This window comes from Protopterus annectens, chromosome 2.part2, assembly GCF_019279795.1.
Source record: "Protopterus annectens isolate FY-2018-M chromosome 2.part2, PAN1.0, whole genome shotgun sequence".
NCBI classification, from domain to species: Eukaryota; Metazoa; Chordata; order Ceratodontiformes; family Protopteridae; genus Protopterus; species Protopterus annectens.
In genome coordinates, this window is record NC_056730.1 from 157,903,804 (window position 1) to 157,931,772 (window position 27,969).

At 41.9% G+C, this 27,969-nt stretch overlaps 1 protein-coding gene across 1 annotated transcript in view; it reads left to right on the forward strand.

Annotated features, from left to right (window-relative positions):
• Nucleotides 1–27,969, forward strand: part of IPO11 (importin 11) — a gene marked incomplete in the record, with an annotated part of 3,749,854 nt that overhangs the window by 2,313,779 nt on the left and 1,408,106 nt on the right. The window contains 1 exon segment of the mRNA XM_044063824.1: nt 15,143–15,256. Coding sequence (XP_043919759.1) covers nt 15,143–15,256 — 114 coding nt within the window.

The window sequence follows — 27,969 nt, forward strand, 5'->3', positions numbered from 1 at the left end:
CACAAATATGGCCACTGAATGGTAAATGGCAGCAGCGTTATATCCCTTTTCAAAAGACATTTAGTTTCAGTATTTCTGGATAAGAATTTAAGCTACTGTTGCACTCTGATATGTGCATCATTTCCGATGTGCCAGAGATTCATCTGTTGGTTGAAGTCTCTTTTACACCTCTGTTTACAGTGATAGATTATTATTTTCTTTTGATTATACATTATGTTCCTTGTTTCTTACACATTTTAGTTTACAGTGGTTCTGTGCTTCAGAGTTTGTTTTGGCTAGAGTGTGTGTGTCTTTGGGAGGGCTATGCAGTAATTGTGAAATAGCTGTCTTAAGCAGATGCATGTATCTCAAGTAATGTAGTTAAGAATGGATCCAGGCAGCTGTGTAAGATGATGTATGCTTTGGGATAACATGAGGGTGTATCCTTAGACCTTAAATGATGGGGACTTGTGTATCTGCTGGAATGCCTACCTCTGTTAAAATCTGTGGATGTATCCCTACACTTCCCTCTGACATCACACAGGGTAATGTTCACTGAACTTTAGTGATGTTATTATGGGGAAAAACAGTATTTCACGAAGGGTGTTACATAAAAATGTCCTCAGAATTGGAGTGATGACAGAGGGGAATCCATGGCAGTGGAGGCACCACATGTCATTGTGCACAAGGAAAGTGAGAAAACTTGACAGAACACTATCCTGTTCACATGAACAACATAAACACTTTACCAAATTGGCTTAGTTACCATCTCTCTTTGCTTTCAGTATTCTTCTTTAAAAGTGAGAAATTCATCTACACAAACAGTTGCAAGAAATATTTTGAAGCCAGGGATGGTGATTTTGTCACTGACCTTCAATACTTCTGATTGGTTCTTACTCTGCTAACAAGATTATCATTCAGAAGCAGTAGATCTACTCTGTAAAATTATGATGCGATGCAAATCATTTGTAAACTTTTCCCAGTCACTTGGAAATGAGTAAGAGAGAAAAGCTGTCCTGGTATTACCAATGAAATTTGCACAGAAACTAAGCTCAAGAATCTTGCTTGGCAAAACTGAAACATGATGGCCAAGAACTGTATTCATAACTTTGCTCTCTGTAAATCCTATTTAAAAGTAAAACCATACATAGCCAATTGATCTAATAAGCACACTATCCTTACTTGCTTCACAAGCCAACTTGTTCTGGGCATTTACAAAAGGTGCAGCAAACCTCACCATAACTATTCCCTCCTCTAGCAGTAACACCGTAGATTCCATTGTCTACAAAAATGTTTAAGTATGTGTGCTGTCAACATTGACCAGGGAACTCTGCGAATCCCACCTGTGACAGTGAGTTCTGGCAAAAAGGGACTGTTTCTGTGAAGTGTGAAAATGCATTTCAGAGAGACGTTTATTACTAAGAGGAAAAACTTCATTATCAACTAATTTGCATGCCTTTGAATCACCCTAAACTCTGGTGAGTGCAAATTAACACTTTTCCAAGGCACCTCTCCTCGTTCAGTCTCAGTTTCTCTTTGTCTCGTGCACAAACACACCTCAACACACACTGACATACCTCTTATCTGTCCCTGAAGGTCCCTGATGCCACCTGTTATTTTTGTCCCTGCCCTCACAAATCATGGCAACTTATGGTCAGTCAGTAATGCCAGACATTATAGTTTTGTACTTCCTTTTGCTGGTAAAATGCATTGTGTTGCTAGACATATTGCTCTATTAAATTTTAAGTGAGTCACAGTAATAGTTGAAATATTTTTCCTGGTGTTATCTGGTTTCCCTCCTGGCTTTCTACTCCTCCAGCAGAGGCACATCCCCAATCCTTTTCAACTGTCCCTGATTTAACAGGACACTCCTGCTGTTGTCTCTCGTAGGTAAACTGTGTATCATAACCCATAGATTGTTGAAATCATTGTATAATGACAGACATTAGAGTTTCATACTCATTATTATGTCAAATACCCCTTGTACACTAACTGACCAGTTAACATAGTGTATTAAGGCTGCTGCTTTCTATGTTGGGGTGCAGGGTTCATAACTTTTCCCTCCTTTTACTTTAATTTCTTTTTGCATTTTGAAATGCTTCAGGTAATATTTTAGCAGTATACCTGGTGAATAGTGGTGGCACAGATGATCAACATGCACACTGTTTATGAGTGTCGAGAGTATAAGGTTTAGATCTTCCTAAGTGCCTTTAGGACATGATATGTAGATTATCCATGGTGTCTGGTGTTCACCTCACCCCAAGTCTTTCCTGCTGCAAAAATTTGCTGTAATATTTAAGTGCCTTTAAGGCATGACACAGAGTTATCCCTGGTGTCTGATGTTCCCCACAGTGTCAGAGGATTTGCTTGGTAGTCTAAGGGAATGTGGAGGTATGGCAGCCCAGTGGGCCCACCATTGATTGCACTCACAGACATCCTCATCCATTCACACATACCCACACAAATCTACCTATTAGCTAATTTAACCCCCCCCCCCACTGTGACTAATTCTCTTCATTCCGTCCAACCTAATGTGATTATGGGTCCTCAGAGACTCTTGTCTGATCTGATTGGGCAGCATCAGTGCCCCAGCCTCAAGCCACTTCAACTTTTCCCCTTCCAAAATGCACCACTCTCCCAAGCTACTTCAGATCTCATTTGCCACCATTTTGAGCAGACACAGATTTTGGCAGCCAAGAGCTCCACCTTACCTTTTTTAATCCTTTAGGGGATACATTAGGAAATGTTAATTCCTGCTCATGAAGTTTTCTCTGTATAAAGCATTTCTAGCAATAGCTGGCCCTTAAGGCCTCCTTTTTCTGGATAAATTTCTTGTTGTAAGCTCTTTCTGTCAGGGCATTTCCCAACAGTGCTTCTTGAGACTGTTTGCCTGTCTTACAGTTCAGTAGGTTTAGATTTCCATAGACTTGTCCATTTTTCTTGTTATAGCCCTCAGTTGTTATTGTCAGATGTTATTGGTTACCTTCATGTTTAGAAATTTGGATACTTAGAATTACTTTAGTGTGTTGTTGCTGCTGTGTTCTCAAAGTTGTATGTGTGCATGCATGCATGCCTGTTATAATTGTTGTTGCGAAGTTGAGTTATGGAGGATATGCACAGTCTAGTTGAAAAAATGTACCCTGTGTGGGCACACAATCCCACCACAGGATTTGCAAAACCAATGTGTGGTCTGTTTTGGGGTGGCTCATTTCAAAGTAGACTGTGAAATTTTAAAAGTTTTGGGTGTAGAATCCTCTTTCATTGGAAAAATAAGCTTATATCGAAAGGGTTGCTCTCTCAACCCAGAAACCATGAAAGCTACGAAACACGTTGAGAAACATAGTAAGTCTTGAGACTCAAATATGAAGAAAAGACCAATGGATCCATTTTCCTCATATCCTGCTCCAAAACAGCACAGACATGAAGACACTTTGGCTAGAATGCCAGCATGTACTCCTCCACTGGATCAGACTCCCTAGAATCAGGTTGCTTCAGATTCAATTCTTTTGTTAGATCCCTGAAGAAAAGAAGATCTTGAGGAGAAGCTGGAGCAATACCCTCCTGCTAGATTCTCATCTGCACTTTCAGTATGTTCTTTCAGGTCCTACAGGAGTACCGCTGATGCTGATACGGGCTGTTTGATGCAGAGGTTCCTAAGGATGCAATGGAATTGGGTGTCATTCCAGCACCTTCTCCTACAAAGGCAGTTGGATTCATCTGCTTTTACACCAGTCTTTTCTCCTTTTCTGGTCTGGTCTTCTCTTCCGGTGCCTTTGGATCTGTTCTTTGTCCCAGTGCACATGTCCTCTGATCGGACATCTTAAATAGCTTCGGCACCAAGGTTACTGGATCTGACTCTGTTGACCCCAATTCCTTCAGTGCCAGCACTATTGTGGAGGTGAAGGAGTTGGATTGATGGTGTCGGTGCCAACTTCAGATTCATTGCTGTGGTCAGAGCTGTCCACCGTTCACTTCTTAAGCCTGGTTCCCACATTGGTACCAACCAAGGGTTTGGTGCCATTGCCTCTTCTTCCTAGACACTGCTCCAGAGCAAATGGAGCTTTGTATTTGATCTCTAAAGGGAGGTCTTAAGATAATTCACTGACTGGATTGGATTTTCAGTGGTTGAGGAGGATTATTGCTTCACTGACTAGAACCCACACTCAGTCCCACCCCAGATCAAATATACCTAGAGACTCACTTTCCATTTAGCCTGCACCTTCTATTCGGACAGCCAGTCTCTAAGTTTCTATCCCCCTGTTCCACTTCAGCTTTAGACCTCTAAGGAATGCAACTAAGCCATCTCTGATGCATTAAAAAAGTGGAAGTGCAAAAGGAAGCACCTGTCCTCCCCATCAAAGTTTCCCACCTCAGATTCTAACTTGGAGGATCAAGAGGGCTCTTGACTATCACCTATGGAGCATACCTCTTTTGGTGATATCCTAGAGCTCATGCATCAGAGGGGAACTTGACCTGCAGAAATGATTCTAGTTACAGTTTGACACCCCCTACATCCTGGGTGGTACCTCCGGCTGATAGGCTCATAGATGTAACAGCTCAGAGGTCATAGCAGGAGCCAGACAGTTGTGAAGTAGTCCCCAGAAAGCATGATAAAATACTTATACTCCCTAAAACCAACATTTTGGGGCTAAATCCCCTGCATTGGACTCAACTCTTTTTGTAGCCATTTCCACAATAATGAACATAAGATTCTAATTCCATGCATCCACCTAATAAAGAGTCTAGGGTGATGGATAGGCTAGGGAAGTGGGCATATGCTTCAGGTACTGTTGTGCTGTGGTCTGTGAACTAAGCTACTCATATGACTAGATTCCAGAGGGATTTCATAGGTAAATCCTAGGTTAGCTGCCATTTCAGGATTTTAAGCCTAGCCAGTTTACCTCCAAGGTGGGATGCAAACCCAGTGCCTTCTGTTTTTGAGGTGAACACCTTAACCATTAGGCCAACCTCAGATTTAGCTTAGCAAGCCCTATCTGCTCTGAAGAATCCTATCACAGTTGGTTAGTAAGTAACTGGAAGCCACCACTTCTACTATATCAAGCATTTGTAACCTTCTTGTGTGCCTTATGCACACTGCAATGAAGTGTTTCTGGCATTACCATGAGGTGCCATGTTTGGCTGTGCCCGTTTGACTTCATGGGCACCTTCAGGACATTCTTCACAAAAGCTCCATACAATATGTGATGCCCTTGCACTGGCTCTGTAATCAAGGAGCCTCAGTCCTCACCACTGGCAGCAGTAGGGAACATGCACACTGGAGGATGACTAGTACACACAGTAAAGTGCAATTTCCCTTAAGAGCACACAGAGATCACAGTCAGTTTGGGGCTGGTTTCTCCCTCTGTCTCTAGATCCCAATTAAGACTCCCCACTGGCACAGCTATAAGGTTGAGATGTCAGCTGAATGGCCAAGCCAAAACCTCCAGCACCCTCTCTATCTAGCCAATGCTTCGTGTCCCTACCAAAGTAGCTGACACACACACACACACTTTGAGGATTGATTTACACACACACACACACACACACACACACACACACACACACACACACACACCTGGGAAAGGCTGGCACATGTTTACTAACTATGCCCCCTTCTGCCCAGACTATAAGGGAGTTCCAGCTGCCACCAGCCACCCTTTATCAGCTTCTTAAGGCCCTTAACAAAGGGTGTCCAGTCCAATCCTACTATGTAATGTTACTGTTATCCAAATGGTAGTATGACCAACAGCAAGGCTATTTGAGTAGCCTGTACAATATCACCATATAGATATGCAAGTACTCGAGAGCTTAAATATGTCTCACAAATAGCCACAAAGATAGGTTTAAATATATGTAATACTAAATAAATAGTAAAAGAGCAAGACAATACTCAGTAGGTAATCAGTTACATCCAAGTTCAAAATCACAGGAAATATTTAAAACAACATTGCAGGACAGTCTCAAATAAATAAAGAAAACATCTAAGCTATACTTTACTGTATTCCTGTCTGAATCTAAAAGAGTTGCTATGCCCTAAAAACTTACTTACAGCAAGGCAAGTGCAGAAGGTGGTGATGAGTAGATGTTTTCAGGTCAAAGACAAAAAGCAAAATGCACAGTCTCTCTGTGAGAGTTCTTAAATTAATATCAAATATTACTGCTGGGTTAGCTTGGATGATATCACCTTTTGTCACCTGGCTTTAGTTCCCCAGATAATTTGTCTTTGTTAGAAACTAACAGAATTTAACATCTCTGTGTGAAAAATACACATCTCTCAGATGTTTGCAGATCCTTTTAAGTCATGAAACAATAAAACACTTCTACATCTCTAACCTAGTAATTATGTCTCTTTCAAAACAATACAAAAAACTTCTAGCTATGGATATTGTATCTGCTACTGCAGTTGAACAGAGAGATAACATTTATAGCACAATCTTGAAACAATTTAATGTCGGCTATTGAAGTTTTGCAAGTTAAAGCTGTATGTTCTAGTTTCTACTGTTAAAACAAATACATTTGCACAGTTATATAGTTTATATTCATTTCTGTTCTTTTCTAGTTGGGTACACTGTGGACACATCCTTGAAGCTCAGTACTGTACAAACCTTGTTCAACACACACTTCTGTACCAGTAGTTTAGTATACACATAACATATACTTCTAATACATTTGTAAGACAAGCATATGAATCACGTTGATATTTGCAAATGACATGATTATTTAAAAAATTCCAGATAGCTAGGCTGGCAGTGTGACACAGTGGTGCATCTCTGTCTGGACTTTCTGTCAAGGAAATGATGCAGAAGTATGAGCAAGAGGTTATCTGCCATTTGAAGTATGTTCAAGACCCCACGATGAACATATAGCAGGCACCAGAAAGGGTCTCATTGTTTTTGGTTCTGAAAATGTACTCATCAGCAATTTGACTCTTCTTCAGACTGGAGCAGCCATGGCAGAGGCAGCCCCTTCAATGGAAGCCAGCTCAGAGATAGAGGAGGTCTGCAGAACCAGGGATACACTGGCCTCTTCTCGGACAAGAAGCATCAGTATCTTGGAAGGGTTGTCTGACATCTCCACTCTGGAGGCAGTCAGTGATTGTCTGTCTTTCTACACTACTGCATGGCAGGCCATCACTTAGAACAACTGTGTTAGAGGGATTGTATCCAGAGGCTACTACGTTTATTTTTCCCATCCCCCACTCCAACCCACAAGGCCACTGTCAGACATCTTACCCCAGGAGGTACATTAGGTTACCAGAGAGTTTATCTCACTATTAGAAAAAAGAGCCCCTCAGTAGGTCCAGCCAGACCAGACAGGGTCAGAGTTTTTGTTTTATAAACACCTTTATCACTTAAGACATAGGCAAACATACATTAACAGAAAGAAAACAAATCCTACTAACTTATTTTCCATTTACATACATTATACAATGCATATTATTTTTTGTAACTGTCATCAGTCCAGCATTGCATGCATTACTGAATTTCTGCCTTCTATTAAACCTCACGCCTCCTCCTTAACATTATTTTGTGTATCCTGATAGATTTTATACTGAGCATGTGGTGCTGTTTGAGATACATAGATGATTTGATTTTTATTGGAAAGGGAATTGTGTGTGAATTTTTGGAATTTTCTGAAGTACTCAGCAACAGCCCTCATGGACTCAAGTTCTTCTATGAATTAGGTGACAAAGTTATTAATTTATTTGATGTTACACTTTATATAGATGGAACAACTATTAAATTTAAACCTTTTAGAAAACAGACGGCAGTAAATAATTTCTTATATGCCACTAGTGTGCATCTCATACATTTAATAAATTCCTTGTCCTGTGAGAAATTTAAGAGAATTTGTGATACTTTTTGAAAAAAGAAGTTAGGGCAAAAGGAATCATGTGAAGTAGAAAATAGGTTTCAAGAGAGAGGTTATGCTGTAGAACTGATTAGAAAAGCAACACAAAGTGTGTTAGAGGGTAACAAAATGAAGATGTATGATAAAAATAGATATGGAATTAATAATTTGGATCAGAGTGGAAATTAAAAAATATTTTTTGTCACCAGATTTTCTCGTTTTTCTCAAAATTTGGAGGATATTGTTAAAGGTCTGTGGCATATATTGAGTAATGATGAAATTATTGGCAGGTTGTTTTCTAGACACATTACTTTTTCTTACAGGAGGAGTAATTTAAGAGAGATTTTTGAATAAGTTCAAGAATGTGTCTAGTGGACGTAGAAGTATGTTTCCCTGTGGGTATTGTAAGGCATGTTTGAAAGTAAAGACTTACAGGTACAGCTATTAATGGGAGAAAATATGTAACCAGCAGTTCCTGTTTGGTATAGGCATTAAACAAAACGCAAGGTAAAAGTTTGTACATTAGAACACCTAGGGGAGATAAGAAATCAAAGTTTAAAAAGTCCAGTGGCAGAACATCTTATCAAAATGCATGGGGGATCAGATGTTGCTTTCTTTTTATGTATATTAGCACAACCTTATCTTCCTAGGGGAGGTGACTGTTTAAAGGAATTGATCGAATTGGAAATGAAGTTAATATTAAATTATAGAACACTTCCCCTAGAGGGTTAAATCAAGAAGTAAATATTTGCTTTTAGGTAGACTTTTGATAAATTATTGTGATTTATAGAAACATTTAAAGTAATATATTGTTTGTAGGTTCATTGGTTCATATGTGTGTACTAGGCTAATGGCCCTGGAGCCTTTACAAGCCTAGCCGATAGAGGTGCCCTGGCATCGAGCCGCCCAACGTTAGTTCCCAGTGCCTCTATCAAGTAGAGCCACAAGAGTGATCCCCGGGGTGAACTTTTCATTTCCCATCCACTCATCAAGATTTCTCTTGAAGAGGACCAGTGAGGTGCTCTGCTTGACATGTATGGGATGTGTATTCCAGAGCATGGGCAGTCTCTGGGTTATGAACCTGTCCCTCCAACATGTTCTGTTGATTGTGGTAATGAGTTTGAGGACTCCGGAGTGTGTGGTACGGGGGGATTGAGATTTCTTTAGCTGTAGCATTTCTAACAGAGCTGGGTCAGACATGGCTTTGTAAGTCGAGCAGAGATCGCCTCTTAGTAGATGATATAAGACAGAGAATAGCTGGAGGCTTTTTGAGTCTGTCCGTGTAGGACATGTGTTTAAGGCCTAGGATCCACTTCTTGAGGTACTTTTGTGGCCTTTCCAGCTGTTGCATGTGTCTAGTGAGGTACATGCCAAATGGGGCATTATACTCGATGATTGGCCTAATGAGGGAAGAGTAGAAAGAGATGATCTCTTTCTTCCTGGATGTAAAACCCTTGGTAATGAAATGTGCCACATAGAAGGACTTTCTGACTACAGTGGCAATGTGGTGGTCGAAGAAGAGGTTGCTGTCAACCTGTGTCGCCAGATCTCTTATAATGCCTTCAGTGTTTAGTGAGCTCCCATTAGAGGGAGCAGAGTTTTTCCCAGAGGGGATGATGGTGCATTTATTTGGCATTAAGCTTAAGGCCATGGTTTCGACATGACTCATTGGTCTCAGTGAGGGCTTTCTCTAGGATGTCTACATCACTTGGGGAGTTAATAATGGCTCCCAGCTTGCAGTCGTAGAAGCATGTTTATTTAAATTATATATATATATATATATATATATATATATATATATATATATATATATATATAGAATTGATTAATTGGTTGTTAAATTAAGTTAATGAATCCTCCGGGTGGACCGCGCGGACCCCACCCGTTTACCTCTGAACGGTACCAGTATAAAAGAAATCCACTCATATTGTGTTTTATATCCTGTGAAGGTGAATGGTTGAGGTACCAGATTGAATGGTGAAGTAAAAGTGATGTCCAGAGATGCCATAGCAGGAGTTTGGTATTAAGCAGTGACATACAGAAAAATGTCTATGTACATGATGCATATTGTGAATGAAAGCATTTAATAAATGATTGACAGTGTTTTCTACAGTGTTTTTTTGTTTTCACCTTTTGTATTGTGTTGCACCATTCTGTTGAATTTAGAGGTTTTTGGTGATTGCTTCTAAATCAGTTGATTCAGCTTGCCAGTCTTATATCCATAGGTTCATAGGTAGGTACTAGGCTATTGGCCCTAGGGCCTATATAAGCCTAGCCAAAGGTACCTTGGCTTTTGCCACCCAAGTAAATTATTTTCCTGTGCCACTGTCGAGCAGAGCCACAGAAGTGATCCCCGGGGTGAATTTCCTATCTCCCATCCAGTCATCAAGATTTTTCATGAACAGTGCTAATGAGGAGCTTTGTTTGATATAGATAGGTAGTTTGTTCCAGAGTATGGGAAGTCTCTGGGACAGGAATCTATCCCTCCAGCATGTTCTGTTTATTGTGGTGATGAGGTTTAGGTCCCTAGAGTGTGTAGCTCGTAGGGATTGGGATTTCTTTAAGTGGAGCATGTCGAAAAGCTCTGGGTTTGACATAGCTTTGTGTGTTAGGCAGAGATTGCCTCTGAGTAGGTGATGTGCAACGGAGTAAAGCTGCAGTTTTTTGAGACTGTCTGCATAGGGCATCTCTTTGAGGCCGGTAATCCTCTTTGTGAGGTATTTCTGTGGCCTTTTCAGTTGTTGTAGATGTCTTGTGAGGTACATACCAAAAGGGGCATTGTACTCTATAATGGGTCTAATGAGTGACGAGTAGAGGGGAACAATTACCTCTTTTTTCCTGGATGAAAAACCTTTTGTGATGAGGTGTGCCACATAGAAGGATTTCCTGACTACTGTGGTGATGTGATTGTCAAAGGAGAGACTACTGTCCACCTGTGTCCCAAGGTCTCTTATCACACTTTCGGTGTTAAGTAGACTACCACCTATGTGGTAGTTCATGGGTACTGAGTTTTTACCAAAAGGAATGACAATGCACTTTTTGGCATTGAGCTTGAGGCCATGGTTTTGACACCAGGCATCTGTCTCAGCAAGGCCCTTTTGTAGGATGTCCACATCTTTTGGAGTTTTGATTATGGCTCCTAGTTTGCAGTCATCTGCGAACTTCGTTGGCCAAAGACCTTCTGTGTTGGCCTGTACTTCATAGAAGTAGATACAAAACAGGAGAGGACGCAGGACTGAACCCTGTGGTACTCCACTTGTCACTGGTCTGAAGCTGGATTTGGAGTCTGCTACTTTGACAGTGTGGGTTCTGCCAGTGAGCCAGTTGGCAACCCATCTTGTAATATAGGGATTTATACCTAGTTTAGTGAGTTTATCTATAATTCCAGAGTGGGGGATGGTGCCAAAAGCCTTGGCGAGATCTAGATAGGCTGTGTGAAATACCTTACCCTCATCTACGGCTTTGGTGACTGCTTCAAAGAAGTTTATCAGGTTTAGGAGTCATGATCTGCCTTTTACAAACCCGAACTGGGTGGGGTCCTGAGTTTGGAGATTACCAATGTCATTGTTTATAAGTTCCATGATGATACGCTCCATAGCCTTGCAGACCAGGCTCGTTAGGCTAATTGGGCGCTAGTTTCCGGGGTCTGTGGCGGCTCCCCCTTTGTGGAGTGGGATAACTGTCGCTGTGCGCCATTCAGTGGGCACATAGCCTGAGGTGAGGCTATGATTGAACATGGTACTTAGGTGGGGTGCCAGTTCATTCTGTAGTTCATGTAGAACACAGTCTGGGATGTCGTCAGGTCTCATGGCTGCTGTGTTCTTGGCTTTGGATAGTGCATTTTTTACCTGTGCAGCCATGATTACAGGAACTTTGCATTCTTCTGGTATAGAGATGTGCTCTTTAGGGGATGACAGAGGGGTAAAATTAGCACTGAACCTATCTGCCAGGATGTTGGTAATATCCATTGGTTCTGTATATTTAGTGCCATTGTGCTGTAACTCAGAGCAGATCTGAGTGTTGCCATTGAGATTCTTGACATAGCTATAGAATGCTTTGTGGTTGTCTTTAGAGTCAGTGGTGATTTTGTTTTCATAACTAGCTTTGGAGGATTTTATGAGGGATCTCAGTTTCTTACTGAAGCTGACCAGGGAGTTTCTTCAATCATGGGATTTTACTCTTTTTGCAACAGTTTCTTTCTTCTGTTGTAAAGTTTGTTTATGGCAGGGGACCACCAGATTGGCTTCCTTTTTTTGGAGGATAGCATCTTGGTTCTGTTAGGGATTGCACGATCCATGCACTCATGCAAGTGCTTATAAGGTGCATTTGTGTAGGATTCAGCAGTCATACCTCTATTGTCCATCAGCATGGGTGTCATGAAGTTTGCCACTTCTGCCTTAAGAAGTGTGAAGTTGGCTTTGGAGAAAATTTTTACTGTGGTTTCTTTAATGGGGGGTGGGGGTGGGATGTAGATGTCTAGAGCGATTAGCTTATGGTCGGATCTGACCAATGAGGAATTGACCTCTGGTGTGGAGCACCGGTTGCCCATGTTGGTAATAACCAGGTCTAGTATATTGCTTCCCCTGGTGGGGGTGTGGATAAGTTGATCCATGGCATTGGAAATTATGAATTCCAGAAAACTTTGAGCACAAGAGTTGGTACATGAGTAGTTTTCCCAGTTAATGGTAGGGTAGTTGAAATCGCCCATTATTAGGGTGTTAGGTTGTACCCTAATATTTTCCAGTGTATTAAGAAATGAGGAGTGGGAATCCTGGTGCATGGTGGGGGATCTGTAGCAAGCTACAATTTGGATTGCGGTCTTGCTCAGAGTTATTTGCACTTGGAGAATCTCGGATGCATTATGCTGAGCAACTAGCCTGGAGGTGTGGATATCCTTAATGAATATGGACATGCTTCCGCCTTTAGTGTTTCAGTCCAGGTTAGGTGGCCGAAAGGTGTGGTATGAATTATAGCCTAGTAATGCAGGGGTACTCTCTGGAGCCTTGAACCAGGTCTCTGTCACTGCACAGATGTTGATGTTCTCCATTTTAAGGAGTGCCTCGAGAGAGTGCATTTTGAGGTTTAGTCTTCTAGCATTGAGTAGCAATACCCTCAGATTCTTCTTGCCTGTACCTGTTAGGGTGGTGAATTTGTCATTTGAACCTTGCCTAAAGAAGGCACTATAGGGGTGGCTAGAGCCTTAGCCAGTATCCGGAATCCCAGGGATGACAGGTGCAGGCCATCTCTGGCAAAGCATCGTGGCTTGTCGATCATGTCATCCCAGGCAGACAGATACTGGATCCCCTTAGAATGACACCAGAAGCTTAGCCAATTGTTGAAGTCATTCATTTTGTCCTTGTACTGTGGTATCATTCTGGGTGATGGCAGGATGCTACTCAGGGCTAGGGTCATACCTACCTGGGCTACAAGATCGGACAGCTCCTCCATGCCCCTTTTCATGTAGTCCAAGGAGGTACGTCTCAGGTCATTCACGCCAACATGGACAATGACAGAGTCATATTTGTACTTGTTGTGGAGTGACCCGAGTGCATGCGTTATGTGGCGGATCCTGGCACCCAACATGCAGCTGACAGTAACTTTCTCCTTGTTTAGCCTGGTGAGTGGAACATCACTGTACCTGACTATAGAGTCACCTATGACTAGAGTGTTGGGTACGTTGTTATGCCTTATGGGCTGTGGTTGAGTGGCACACTGAGTTTGTGGGCTATGTGTCATTTGGATTGTGTTGGGGCGTGGAGGTTGCTTGTGTTTCTGCTTTGGAGGTCCCTGTTGCTTGGGCAGGTTTGTACTGAGAGCCTCCGCGAATGTAGGTGTGTGTTTTGTGTTTCTGTGTGTGTGTTTTGGTGGTGTAGATTTTTAAGGACTATGTGCTGAGTGTGGTGTGGCGCAAGTGTTTACCTTCTCCTCTTGACGGTCTAGTCCAGTCTTGGGTGAAGAGAGCTTTGCTTCCAGTTTGGATATATAAGTGCATCTCTCACAGGTTGTAGTGTTGGGTGGCAGGAGGAGAGGGTTGTCTGTGTACATGAGGCAATTACTGCATTGCCCCAAGATGCCCAGATTCATCAGGTAGACAGGAGAAAACACCGGGAGCTGACCCTTAGACATGCCTGGATAGGTGCTTATTTGTTAAGTACTAGAAACTGTTTTCCTCTAGACATTGAGGAAGGTTGAGTGCTGTAGTAATTTGTAGCTTATTTAGTGCTTACAATAAGTTCTGAACAAGTGCTGAAACAAAAAACTGGCTAGTTCTAAGAAACAAAATTAAGCTAGAAGTCTACCAAACAGACTACCAAAACAACAAGAGTAGTGCATGTGTCTTCTGCATATGCATACACATCTCAGATGTTACACTAAGAGGGTTAATAAATTCATATAAACTGATTTTTTTTTTTTAATTTAGAAGAGTGACATTTACCAGTAAGTAAGAAGGCACTGTATAAGTCATTGGTGTACTATATTGCTGTCACAGGTATAATCATCCTATACAGGGGACCAGTAACAGTACACTCCACAAGGTCAACAGCTCCAGCAGCAGCAGCATAGTTTAGAAATGTTTCTGCACAAGCCATTTTAGAAACTACCACAAGGACTACTGGGCACTCACAGGCATTCACAAAACATTACAACTTGAAATTGCAGTCTAAGGAAAAGGATAGTTTCTGGCACTGTTGTACTACAGGTAGTTCTTTCTGTAGCTGCCCACTTCATGTATATCCTGATACTGTTTAGGAATCTACCCTGATGTTATGGTTTATGTCACACTGAAGAGACGATAATTATGAAAATGGTATACTTTCAAGGAGAGGGCATTCTAACAGTAAACCTACCTGACTTCATCCCACCAAGGAAAACATTCATGGTTAATGAGTTATTAGATGTTGACATATATATGTTTTGTTAATATAGTAGTAATATTTATGTAATAAAGACAGTAGCTTACAATAGTTACAAGTCTCTTTGAGAACCTGAAGGAGCTCAAAGAACAGAAGGTTCCAAGCAGCAGGAACTCTCTAGGAGTCCTTTGCACACCTACCAACATTCTGTATAATGCTAGAATGAAAATAGCATTGGTCTTCAGGGAAACTCTGTCTGGAAAAGAAGAGCCGATGAATGTTTAAACACTTATGACACACTGTTAACAATGACTTGTTCTTAAAGACCTGATCTGCTGTATTAGTGTTTCTCATCCATAGCTGCACTACATGATTGATGCATGCTTAACAATAAACACAATTTTCTCAGTTTCTCTGATATTCATAATTTTTTTCTTTTTTTTTTTGTATTTTTGCAGAGATATCCTGTGGTTATGTCTACTTTTCTGGGTATTGTAGGTCGTGTGTTACTACAAAATGCAAGCTTATTTGCTTCACTTCTCAGCCAAATGGCAGTAGAGTACAACCAAGAGGTAAGGACATTTAATACTTAGAAGGCATTTCTAAAAAGCTGAAAGCAAAGTTATTAAGAGAAGCAAGTTTATTTCGTGCTGTGTGTGTGTTCTAAATTTAAGCACACATGTGCGTGTGTTTGTGTACACACACACACATATGTATATAGGGATGGGAGTGTGGCCTAATGGTTAAGGTATTTGCCTTACAAACATAAGGTGCAGGGTTTGAGTCTCACAAGGGATAATTGGCTAGGATTAAAATGGCTCACAAGGGCAGTTAGCTTAGTACTAACCTATGAACCTATATATATATATATATACATACATATATATATATATATATATATATATATGTGTGTGTGTGTGTGTGTGTATACATATATATATATATATATATATATATATATATATATATATATATACACATACATGTATATGCATTCATCTACCGTTGTTGAATGGTCCTTTGGTCAACATCTGTTTAGTCGGCACAATTTGGGTGACTAAATAGATGGTTGACTCCTGTCTACAAAAGCAGCAAATCAGACATTTCCCAGGTTGATGAATTTGCCCTTTCTCCTAGAATTGTGCTATTTCTGAGTTAGTATATGTAATTACCAGGGGTTCTGGTGATGTAGGGAGGCTTGACCCCTGCAAAAAAATGATATTGTCTTTGTTTGTGTAAAAGTTTTGTGTGTTGAGATTCATTCTTGGTGCACACGATCATGGTAATGTGCATAATGTCAAGTCATTTGCAGTTCAACAATACACACACACACACACACACACACACACACACACACACACACACACACACACACACAGAGTCCAAGCACTTAACTTTTATAGAACTCATGCAAGCGTCATGACTGGGACGAGTACATAAGTGAGCCTTTTCAGAATCCATAAAGGGAGTTAGATTTTTCTTCCTGAAACAGACATAAATTCATCTTCATAGGTTAACAACTTCCACCATTTCTTAATATATTTATAGAGAACCAGCGAGATATTTTCCTTGCTATCTTTTGAGTTTTCTAAAGCTTGATCATCTTGCTCTTATTTACTGTGGTTGCTTGCAGCACCCACAAAACATATGCCTCTAACACCTGCCCTGAAGACCTGCACCTCCAACACCAGGAGTTTGATGTTTAAGGGAATAAGTCTCACTAAGATACCCAAGGTAAGGACACTCTTGCAGATTACCTTGCTGGGCAGCAGAGCAGGCTCAATGCGAAACAGTGAACCTGCTTTTGCAAGCACAGCTTTGAACCACCCACACACTGTTGCAACCTAGTGCTCCTGGAGTCAGATACCAACATGGAACACCTTAAACTGGATAAAGTGAGAGGACTGATCTTCAGGGAGACAATATTTGTCTTACGACTCCTTCATATTCCTCTTTTGCTGTTTGAGCAGAATTCTTCACACTAGTTTTGTTGCAGTACACACACTTGTCTAATTGCATTAACTGCTCTTCTTCTTTCTTCACACCCAGCATAGAGGTGCTGTTTCAAGAGTGGTTCACTTGCACATCAAACCTGTGATTTGAATGAACATTTTGCTTATATTTTTGAATCCCCACAACACCCAATCAAGAGATTTTGTTAGACCCAAAAGTCAGCAGATGGCAAGAGGTAGGAAAAAGACTATTCTGTACCTTTACACAGCTGCCAAAACATACCCAGTCATCCTGCACCTGAGTTGGGACCCTGTCTTCACAGATAGTTATTCCAAAGATTCTGTGGCTTCCATGCAGTCACATGAAAATCCAGGAGCTTTTTTCCCATATCACATTTCAGAAAGGCAGCCCTCATGACCAACAGAGATCTTTCCACAAATGTTTTTGCCATGTAGAACTACGTGAGTGCCTGCATTTAAGTTTTGAAACTTCAAAGGAATTTAGGGTTGGTGGAGTTGCAGGCCATCATTCCTGTGAATGTTCATCGTGTTTCACTGTTGCAGTCATTACACTTGGGTTATCCTACTGGCAGGCTACCCGCAGTCGTACTGAATTCCAAAGTCCTGGTCCGGCATCGGTTACTGTTGCCTCTTCCCTGACGTCAGTGCGCCAGGGATATAAAAGATGCAGCCGACGCCATTTTCTTCAGTCTTTCTTGCTGCACGGTGCCCGAAGCAAAAGCAGTTCACAAGTGCCGGTCGGCCGACTCCTGAGATTTTCAAAATCAAATTTCAGATCCGAAGTCTTCACTAAAGCTAAGTACCCTGTTGGGGAAACTTTTTTCTTGCTCCAGACCGATGTCAGAAAAAGTTAACAATTGTATTTCTTGTGGGAAGCAAATACCTCATAAGGATTTACACTCTTACTGTATTCCTTGCCTAGGCCCTGACCATGACATTGCTAGTTGTTGGTTTTGTGCTAGATTTAACCAATGCACTATTAAGCGTCGGTACGATTTTGCTTTTCATTATTTTGGCAGAAGGTTTAACTACATAATGCTGTCGGAACAACCGGCGACCAGAATTCATAAAAAACGCAAGGATAAAGACAAGGACAAGCATCCGATGTCCAAAACCGACGACTAAGCCTCTTCTAGGCCAATCGCCGGTGCTCAGTGAGGCGCTTTCGCAGCCCCTGACTCCCGCTACCTCAGAGCCACAGGCCTCCTCTGACAACCATGTGGAGTCAGCTAGGCCTCTGGATACTCAAGGTATTGGTCCTTCAGAAATTAACCCCTCAGATGGGTCCGGAGCCGCTGAGCAGGCATCGGCTTTTTAGGGTGTCTTGACACCTACACAACTTTATATAAAGCCTACTTCAGCATCCAAGACAAAGTCTAAAACAGTTTTAAAGACAAGGAAATCAGTACAGCATTCTCCAGGGCAGGCTTCTATGCCTAAGAAACAGATGCTCATAATGGCCGAAGACCTAATTACTTTGATCAGGGGTTCCCATCCCCCTCCTGATAAGAGGCCTAGGCAAGACACCGAATACGATTCCTCTGATCAGGTTTCCATTTCCTCTGATTCCTCTTCTGATCAGGATATTCTGTTCCTCCCTATGAGGATTCTGATGCTGAAGATTCTATTCCTTCAGCTTCTCCTTCTGAGGACTATTCTTTTGGGGAAACCCTGCATACCATGAGGGAGCATTTCCATTGGGACAGCCAGGATTATTCCGATTCTAAGAAAAGACTTAGAGACTTTCTTTTACTTCCTCAGCACAGACCTCTTGCAATTCCCCCTGTTCTAGACATAGTAGATGATGTTTTTTCAGAGTCCGGCCTGTCTCCAGGCTCTTTACTTCCTGCCCCTGTTAAGCCGAACAGGTACTACAGGGTCCCAGACTCCCATAAATTTCTTTACAAAAACCCTGCTGCTGACCCAGAAACTATCTCACAGGGTCCCAAAGGGGTCAAGGCTGCTTCTGCCAAAAACCCTGTCCCCTCAGACAGAGATTCTAGGGCTTTGGACAGATGGGGGGAAAAAAGTTTACACTTCTGCTACCTTGGCTGTAAGGGCTTTAAATTGTCAGTTTCATATGCTCAAATATCAGCAATACTTAATGTCTTGGTTAAAACAAAAAATGTTGACAAATTCTGAATGTTCTGAGAACAAAGATTTGCAGGATTTATTGCATGCAGCTGAACAAGTGGGAAAACATACTTTGCAATGTGGCTATGATTCACTGAAGGCCTCGTGCAGGGCCGCTGTTACAGGTTCTGTTATTAGAAGGCATGCTTTGTTAAAGGAACAAAATCTGCCTGATCATAAAGCAAAATTATTGGATGCTCCATTACAGCATGATTCTTTGGTGTTAAGGCAGAGGAGTTGTTAAAGAAAATGGAGGATAAGGCAAAATCTCTGCAGACAGTAAAGGATTTCTTACAGGTACAGCCACCCAGATTTAGCAGGAACTGGCCCTCTAAGAATTGGTCCTTTCCAGTGTCAGACAGACCACAAAGAGGCAGATTCAGACGCTCTTGAGGCAGGCAACAGCCCCAGGGCTCATATAGGCCCAAACAGTGGGGTGCTTCTACCTCCAAAAGTGGAGAAGACAAATCACAGCCTTATAGAAAACAGTCCCAATGACTTTCCTCTGCCAATGCCAAGCACTTATTTTTTGGCAGCACCCTTAGGGGGAAAGCTAGCACTTTTTTCACAAAACTGGCACAAGATCACCCAGGACAAATGGGTCTTAAATATAGTCTCTCTAGGCTGCAGGTTCCACTTTCATACCCTTCCAAAGGCAAAAGGTATGCCAGACCTGCCACGCAATCAATGGCAAGAGGCACAAAAACAAGTTTCATCTCTCATGGACATGGGGGCTATTCAGCCAGTGCCACAACAAGAGCAGGGGCAAGGATTTTACTCAAGACTTTTCTTAGTACCAAGAAAGGACAAAGCCTGGAGACCAGTTCTGGACCTGTCTATTCTAACTACTTTTCTGGAAATCCCAAAATTCAAAATGTTGACTCTACAGCAGCTTCTGCCCATGCTGGACAAGAAGGCTTGACTTGTAACTTTGGACCTCAAAGAGGCATACCTGCATGTCCCAGTCAGACAATCTTGCAGAAGATACCTCAGATTCATAACCGGCTCAAGGCACTACCAATTCTCTGCACTGCCCTTTGGCTTATCTACTGCACCCAGGGTCTTCACAAAATGCCTGGCACCAGTAATTGCATTTTGCAGACAAAGAGGAATTCAAATATACCCCTACTTGGACGACTGCCTTATTCAAGCAAAGGACAAAGATATTCTACTACAGCATCTGGCGTTTGTAAAAAAATTACTAATTTGCGTAGGGTACACAGTAAACGAAAAGAAATCAAAACTAGTACCCTTTCAAGAGATAATATTCCTGGGTGCAAGCTTAAGTACAACTGCCCAGATGGCTTATCTCACGCCAGACAAACAAAGGCTTCTGATTTCTTACTTCAAAGACATGGAAACAAAGACCCAGTTATTTGCAAGAAAAATTCTGCAGGCTCTGGGCTACATGGCATCCTGCATTCTACTAATTCCATATGCAAGACTGCATATGAGGAAACTACAATGGTATCTAAAAAGTGTTTGGTCTCAACATTGCCACAGCCTGGAAACAGTAATTACTCTCATTCCCTGCCTACAACAGGAGTTTCAATGGTGGGCACAGGCCTGTCACCACAACAAAGGACAGCCATTCAACTTACCCACTGCCAGGCAGACACTAACAACAGATGCATCAGATTATGCCTGGGGGGTGCACATGGCAGGAAAATTGATTCAGGGCACTTGGCCCACAAACCAAATGCATCTTCATATCATTCAAAAAGAGATGCTAGCTGTACAAAATGCCCTGACAGCCTTCAAGGACCTACTTCATCCAGGACAACTACTGATAAAGACGGACAATACTACAGTCATGTGGTACATAAACAAGCAAGGGGAGCACACATTCCTCTCTCCTTTGCAGGCAAGCCATGACTTTGTGGAACACATCATTGACTTATCAAGTACATCTGCAAGCACAATTCCTGCCAGGAAAGACAAATACTTTGGCAGACGAACTAAGCAGAAACCTCATGGATCCTCATGAGTGGAAACTGGATCCACAAATCTTCAACATGATAACAGGGCAATGGGGATGCCCAGACATAGATCTATTTGCCTCCACTCACAACTGCCAGCTACAGAGATTCTGCACTCGGACTTACCACAAGCAAGCATGGAAAGTGGACGCCCTTTCATTCATTTACAGTATATGCCTTCCCTCCTCTGCCTCTCCTCTCCAAGGTACTCCTAAAGGTCAGACAAGTGAAGCCAAAAATGATACTGATTGCCCCAGACTGGCCACGCCAGCACTGGTACCCACTCCTAAAGAGCTTGTCTCAAGGCCCAGCCTGGACATTGCCATTAATACCTCATTTGCTGACCCAACAGAACAATCGGATCCTGCACAGCCAACTCAGAACCCTAAATCTGGCTGCATGGCGGATAATGTAATCATTCAGAACACACCTCTCTCTAAAGCAGTTATGGATGTTATTTTGGAGGCCAGGAGGCCCAGCACCAGAAAATCTTATGCAGAAAAATGGAAGAGATTCTGTGCTTGAAACCAAACGCAGGGAATTGACTCGCTTGAACCAAATATTCCTCAGATTTTGCAATACCTAACTGAGATGCTGGACAAAGGCCTATCCTCCTCATCCGTTAAGATCCATGCCTCTGCCATTTCAACTCGTTACAATACGGACCCACCTATTTTTTCTCATCTACTGCTAAGACAGTTTCTCAGAGGGGCCAAAAACATAACATCTCCAAGGAGAGCTCCAATACCTACATGGGACCTCAATTTTGCCTTGGAAAAACTCACACTGCCTCCTTTTGAGCCAGCCAATACAGCAGATATAAAGTACTTGTCATGGAAAACCGCTGTTCTCCTAGCAATAACTTCAGCAAGAATAGTCTCAGAGTTACAGGCACTAATAGCTGTGGAACCTTTTATTATTTTCCATCAGGACAGGGTTTCTCTAAGGACAAACCCGACATTTATGCCCAAGGCTGTGTCCAGCGTGGCTCTTAACCAAACCATACATTTGCCTATCTTTTATCCAAACCCACGGAATAAGGGGGAGAGACTTCTGCATACTTTGGACATACACAGACAGCTACGCTTTTACTTGGACAAGACTAAAGCCTTCAGAAAGACTGAGCAACTCTTAGTGGCATATGCTGCAGGTTCCCAAGGAAAAGCCATTTCAAAGCAGACTATTTCAAAATGGATAGGCCACTGCATTCGTTTCTGCTATTCACAACATGGCAAATCAGTGCCCAAGGGCATTAGGCCACATTCTACCAGAGCAGCAGCCACTTCAGCAGCCTTCCTCAGAGGAGTACCAACCAAAGATATTTTGGAGGCTGCAACATGGACTTCAGTGCACATTTTTACAAAGCACTACCATTTACCTCTCTACTCTAAATCCAGAGCAGGCTTTGCCACTGCAGTTCTGCAGGGCCTCTTAGCCACTCCAAACTCTATTTAGGCCCAGCCACCCAACCTCAGCTTTGGGATTCAACCCAAGTGTAATGACTGCAACAGTGAAACATGATGAACATAGTGCAGTTGTGTACCTACCATAAATGTAGATGCTCGAGTGTATTCACTGTTGCAGTCCAGGTTACCCTCCCACCATCCCCCTTTTTTCTTTGCTGGGACTTATCTGTACCTATCTATTCTATACAACCTATGTGGTGTATTTGCTTGTAGATGAAGGTTATGTGCATGCCTTTTTATTATCATAATTTTTACAGCCTACCCTTTTGGGGGCACCTGACATCTGGGGCAAGAAAAACTGAAGAAAATGGTGTTGGCTGCATCTTTTATACCCCTGGTGCACTGACGTCAGGGAAGAGGCGACAGCAACCGATGCCGGACCAGGACTTTGGAATTCAGGCTGACTGCGGGTAGCTTGCCAGCAGGATAACCCAAGTGTAATGACTGCAATAGTGAATACACTCGAACATCTACATTTATGGTAGGTACACAACTGTACTTTCTATATCCGATGGCAAAAGCAAGTTGGTAATTAGACTCAGTTTTTAACTCTTTCTTACGCAACATCTTTCTCTCCATTCCTGGGAGCTTCTTATGCAGATCCTCCATATGACAACCAGTACTTTTGACTCTGTCACAAAAATTAATGGGAGTAGAATTTCCTTATACGTTCTATAATCATAACTCCCCTGTATCTTATTCTGGAATGGTGGGGCATTATAATTCTTTTAACTACCTGACTGAGAGTGTTTTACTAAGGATAAATATTCAGTTTTGGTTTTGTACTTGACCAGCCTGATTTCTCCTCTAGCATCCCCTACCCCGTTGCCAGCAGTAGGCTAGTTGTGGCCTCTCCTTAAAAAGTCAGTTGTCTGTGAACAACAGCATGATAATGGTATGTCATAGTATCATTCAGCTGCAGATTACTTTGCAGGTGCTTATCTCTCAAAATAAAAAAAGTAGTTTTAGGGGAACAACCTGTCTGTTGCCTGTAAAGATAGAGGAGGAGGAATATTATAAAATTTGTGACAACCCAGGTTGTTAGGGCAGCATATGGCCGTAGGTCCATATGCAGTCAGTCTGCTAACCATTACAACCGTAGCCAGTAACCCATACTCAGAAGCTCCCTCCACCTTCAAGGAGGGGGCAGTACTAGATACACCTGGGAAGATCTTGGGGTTGCCAGTCTAGTTATCTAGATTTACCGTGAGGGTGGTACTCTGACATATAGTGAAGTTTGTTCTAGAGTTGAAGAATACATTAGTAAATGACTCTAAAGTGCCATTGTATCTAATTTATTTGTTGTTAAAGATTTAGTTCCTTTAACCATATATTTGAAGAGATCCATTTGCACTGTAAAGGAATAGAAGATTGAGTATGATTGGATCTTTCATGGTTTGAAAGGCTAAGCACAGATCCCCATAGAAGACTATAAGAAACTGATTACAGAGAGAGAGATGGATGCCGAGTCTGTCCTGATAACTTAGATTTTTGAGGACACCGATCTTTACGATCCTTTAAGTTGGAAACCTCTGAGGTCTCTCAAGTTGAGCTATATATTTAGGCAAATACATATCAAATGGAACATCATATTCAGTAATGGGTCTGATGAGATATGAGACAAGGAAATTAAGGATGACTTTGGAACTAGACTAATGGTTAAGGTTTTTGCCTTACAAACACAAGGTGCAGGGTTTGAGTCTCACAAGGGATAATTGGCTAGGCTTAAAATGGCTTGCATGGGCAGTTAGCTTAGTAATAACCTATGAACCATTCCTGATGGTATTTTTCAGTAACTTAAATAACCTTTTGATGTTGACCTTGATTTGTGTGTCTTTAGTTTTGCTATTTATTCTAAATAACTTTTTTTTTTCTTTTTAGTGTATTGTTTATTTATGCTTATGGACCTCCAGGCTAGCTTGCTCTTACCCTTCTCATGTTTAGTTTTGATAGGGACTGCTGGATTTATACAGCTTTCTAAATGAATGTAGACTTTATTTTCATATCTTCTAGCCATGGCAACATTTTTAGGGTTACAGTTACTGTTATATTTAAACATAGAGATTTCATTATAGAATTGTAGGACATTTCTACATTTGAAGTCTCTAAATACTGTGATATATGCATCTGCTGGTTTAGGGATTTTGAAAGAGATTACCAGTTTGTGGTTTGACTTGACCTGAAGAGATAGTGCATATAGATGGAGTATTTATAAGAATTAAGTCAAGAACATTTTGTTGTCTAGTGGGCTCTTTGTTTATTTGTGCCAGCGAATTCTTGTTTGTGAAGTTTATAAATTGTGGAATTTTTGGGCATAGCTTACATTAGAAGTGCAAGTCTCCAAATTTATTGACTGATAACTAAAATATTCCTGGGTGATGGTGTATTTGAATGTGTTTAAGAAACAAACATGCTTTTAGGGGGTCATCAAAGGGGTCCTGTAACATCCTTTGATTTGATAGTTTTATTTATTTATTTATTTATTGAGAGAGAGAGAGAGAGAAAGAGATATGATGTCACTTTTCATTCATTCCTTAACAGTTGGGTTCAGATCAGATCCTCGAATCCAACTCTGCCATAACTATAGCTTATGATAACGATAAAGTTGACAGAGTTTCTTCCTTACCCACAGTGTACCAACCCCTAACATATCAGATCTCATTTGCTGCTTTCGCGAAATAGACATGGTCATCTGAGCTCTCGAGTGTATTTTCAGATGTGTTTTTTGTGGCTATTTTTCCCTGTTTATAGTTTTCTTTTAGTTAGTGTAATTATTTCCATTTTTTGTAATTAACTTTGCACTTTTCATTGTATTCTTGTATGCCATTGTTACTTTTTCCTCCCTTGCTCTAATTTTTCCTGACTATAGCAAAAAAAAAAAAAAAAAAAAAAAAAAAAAACAACTCTCTACTATCTTTTTTCTTCATTCTTGTATTCAAAGGGTTTTAGAAATGAAAAAAATGTGGTCATAAGCTTCCGCTCTCAGACGTACATGATTTGTGTGTTTACTGCCTGGGCCCAGACCACCTTAACACAGCTTGTTCTGTATGCAAGAATTTTAACCCGTGAGAAGCATAGGACAGATCCGAAGTCTTCCATATCACAGCTGGCTCCCCGATCTCCGAAAACTTCTTTGGGATCAGAGTTCGTCGAATCCATGGCTTCTTCCAAGAACTCTGTATTCTCCAACCATTGACCTGGTGCAGTCTAGGGTCCCACCTCCATTTATGGAAAGCCAGCATTCAAAATCTACTTCTGTATCCTGCTCTTGTTCTTCCAGGAGTCACAACGAAGCTGATGTGGATAGGATGAAGAGATTTCTGTCGGTGCAGATACAAATGGGGGATTCTCACTGCTCCTACCCCTTTGGGTCAGTAAGCCTTGGTTTGCTGTACCCCTCTTATATTGGCTCCTTCTCCAATCCAGCAGTCCATTTCAGAGCCCTTGGATTTGAGTTTACTGAGAACATCTGGGTCAAATCTGAGAATATTTTACCCTTGGATCGGAAGATTTCTCTGAGTGCTCCAGCTCCGAGTTCAGAGCTGGATGACTCTTGAAGTCGTAGCATCCCTGCCAGATCTTACATGTTGGAGGCACTCCGAAGTTGTAGGAGCCGGCTCTGTCCATCAGAGCCTGGGCATTTGACAACTCAGCTATGACCTCCACCTTGGGTGGAATGCCCTTGGGGCAGATGGAGTCAGTGTTGCGGAAGCGTGGCTTCACTGCTCAGTCGGCTTCCTTCTCCCTGGGACATTCTGGTTTTGAGGTGGTGGAGAGAGTTTTCTCTGCTTCACCAGGACAGATGGATGGTCTCTCCACTCTTGGATCATCTTTCAGGATCTCATGTGTCTGTGAGCCTTGAGCCTCAACATTCGACTCCACAGGGACAGCCAGCCCAAACTTTCTAAGCTAGCCAGCACAGTATCACCATCTCTTCTAATACTTCTTTGGAGCATCTCTATGAAGAAGTCCCTCAGAAGAAAAAGTGCAGAAGGAGGCAGAATCCATCACTGAAGTTACTGATTTCAATGAAGGGTAAGGACCCCCAAGATCACCACCTGAAGAACTCTCATTTGGATAACTACTAGAGATCTTTAAATGAAAGTGTGGTTGGTCCTCCAACAATCCTTCACCGGAGGAATCTGTATTCCTGGAGCCATTTATTTCTGACCCGTCTACCTCCTGGGTAACTCAGCCCGCTGATGAGATCATTGATTTGATTTCTAAGCAGGTGTGGAAGAAGCGTGACTTGGTTGAACCTATCCCCAAGAGACTGAATAGGATTTTGGCACCACTGGCAGGAATGGAGTTTGAGTAAGGGAGTACCTGTAGATGCTATGGTTGTGGTGGCGGCCTCCAAGAAGAAACTTGCAGAACAGAGTTCCATGGTCCATCTCCCTAACAGAGAGTCTAGTGCTATGAACAGATTCGGGAAGTGTGTCTATGCTTTAGCAACTTTTGCCCTCAAATTGTTGAACTACCTGGCATAGTTTACAAGACTCTAGAGACACTTGATTAAGGAACTGCCAATATTCCTTTCTGGAACCAATACTGTTGAGACTATGGCTTCTGTGGCCCGCACAGTTAGCATCCCTTCAGTTTATCTTAAATTCGTCCATGAGGCTTATCTCTCATGCAACTGAGTGCACCTCAGTGACAGCTGTTTCAGGCATTTTCATTAGGAGGCATGTCTGGATGCACTTGTGTGACTTTGTGGACCCCTTTAAGTCCTCTTTCATCAAGGCTGCTTTTGAAGGAACCACTTTGCTTGGCCCCAAAGTGAAGGACATGTTCTCCAGGTGTGAGCAGCAGTGAGAGTACATTTTCCACCCCCACCCCCCACCCCCAAAGGTCCTTCTCTAGGAACCAACGGGAAGGAAAAAAATGTGGTTCAAAAAATCCCAGGATCCTGTCCAAGATCCACTTAAAGATAGTGCCCCCAGAGGCAGAGGGGGCAACTCAAATGGAAGAAACTGCCCACGTGGCAAAGGTGGCTCACAAAACCAAAGGTCTACAGATTCTTTTTCTGGCAGACCCTATCAGTGCTCCTAAATGAGGAATAAAAATGGACAACACAGATGCATAGTTATGTTAAGTAATTAACTTACAAATGTTATCATGTCCTCATAAATATTTGTCTTACTGAACAAGTTCCTGTGTGGGTACATAGTTTACAGTTATAGTCTTTGTTTTTTCTTCATTAATTTTATATCCTGAAAAGACTTGAAACTGTCTCAGACTGTTCCACAACACTGAGATGCTCTTTTTTGGTTTTATCAGATACAAAATAATATTGTCTGCAAATAAAACCAACTTTTCTTGATTACTGTGCAGATTATTTATTTTAATGTTCGAGTCCCTTATTTTCTTTGCCAATGGACTTGGTGTTCTTTCTTGGTCAAAGCATAGGTCATCTGTTGCATTTTATTTCTAGCCACTCAACAGTGTAAAATATGTCTTTATATGATTTGGTTGTGTTGATTAATGTCGCCAAATGGACAACAGGTGTTTGCCAGTGATAAGTGGGTTGAGGAGTTGGCCTACTCCGACTTATGCCAAGGACCCATACTAACATAGGGAGGGGAGTGTGTGCTGCTGTTGGCCAGTGGGTACCCACCATAAAGCCCAGCAGCCCTGGGTTAGTAAGCTGTTGAAGGCCAGTGTCCATTTGCCTAGCTTGGGTTACCTGGGATAGCTCTATGGAGCGAAAGCCGGATATAAAACCACGCAACCT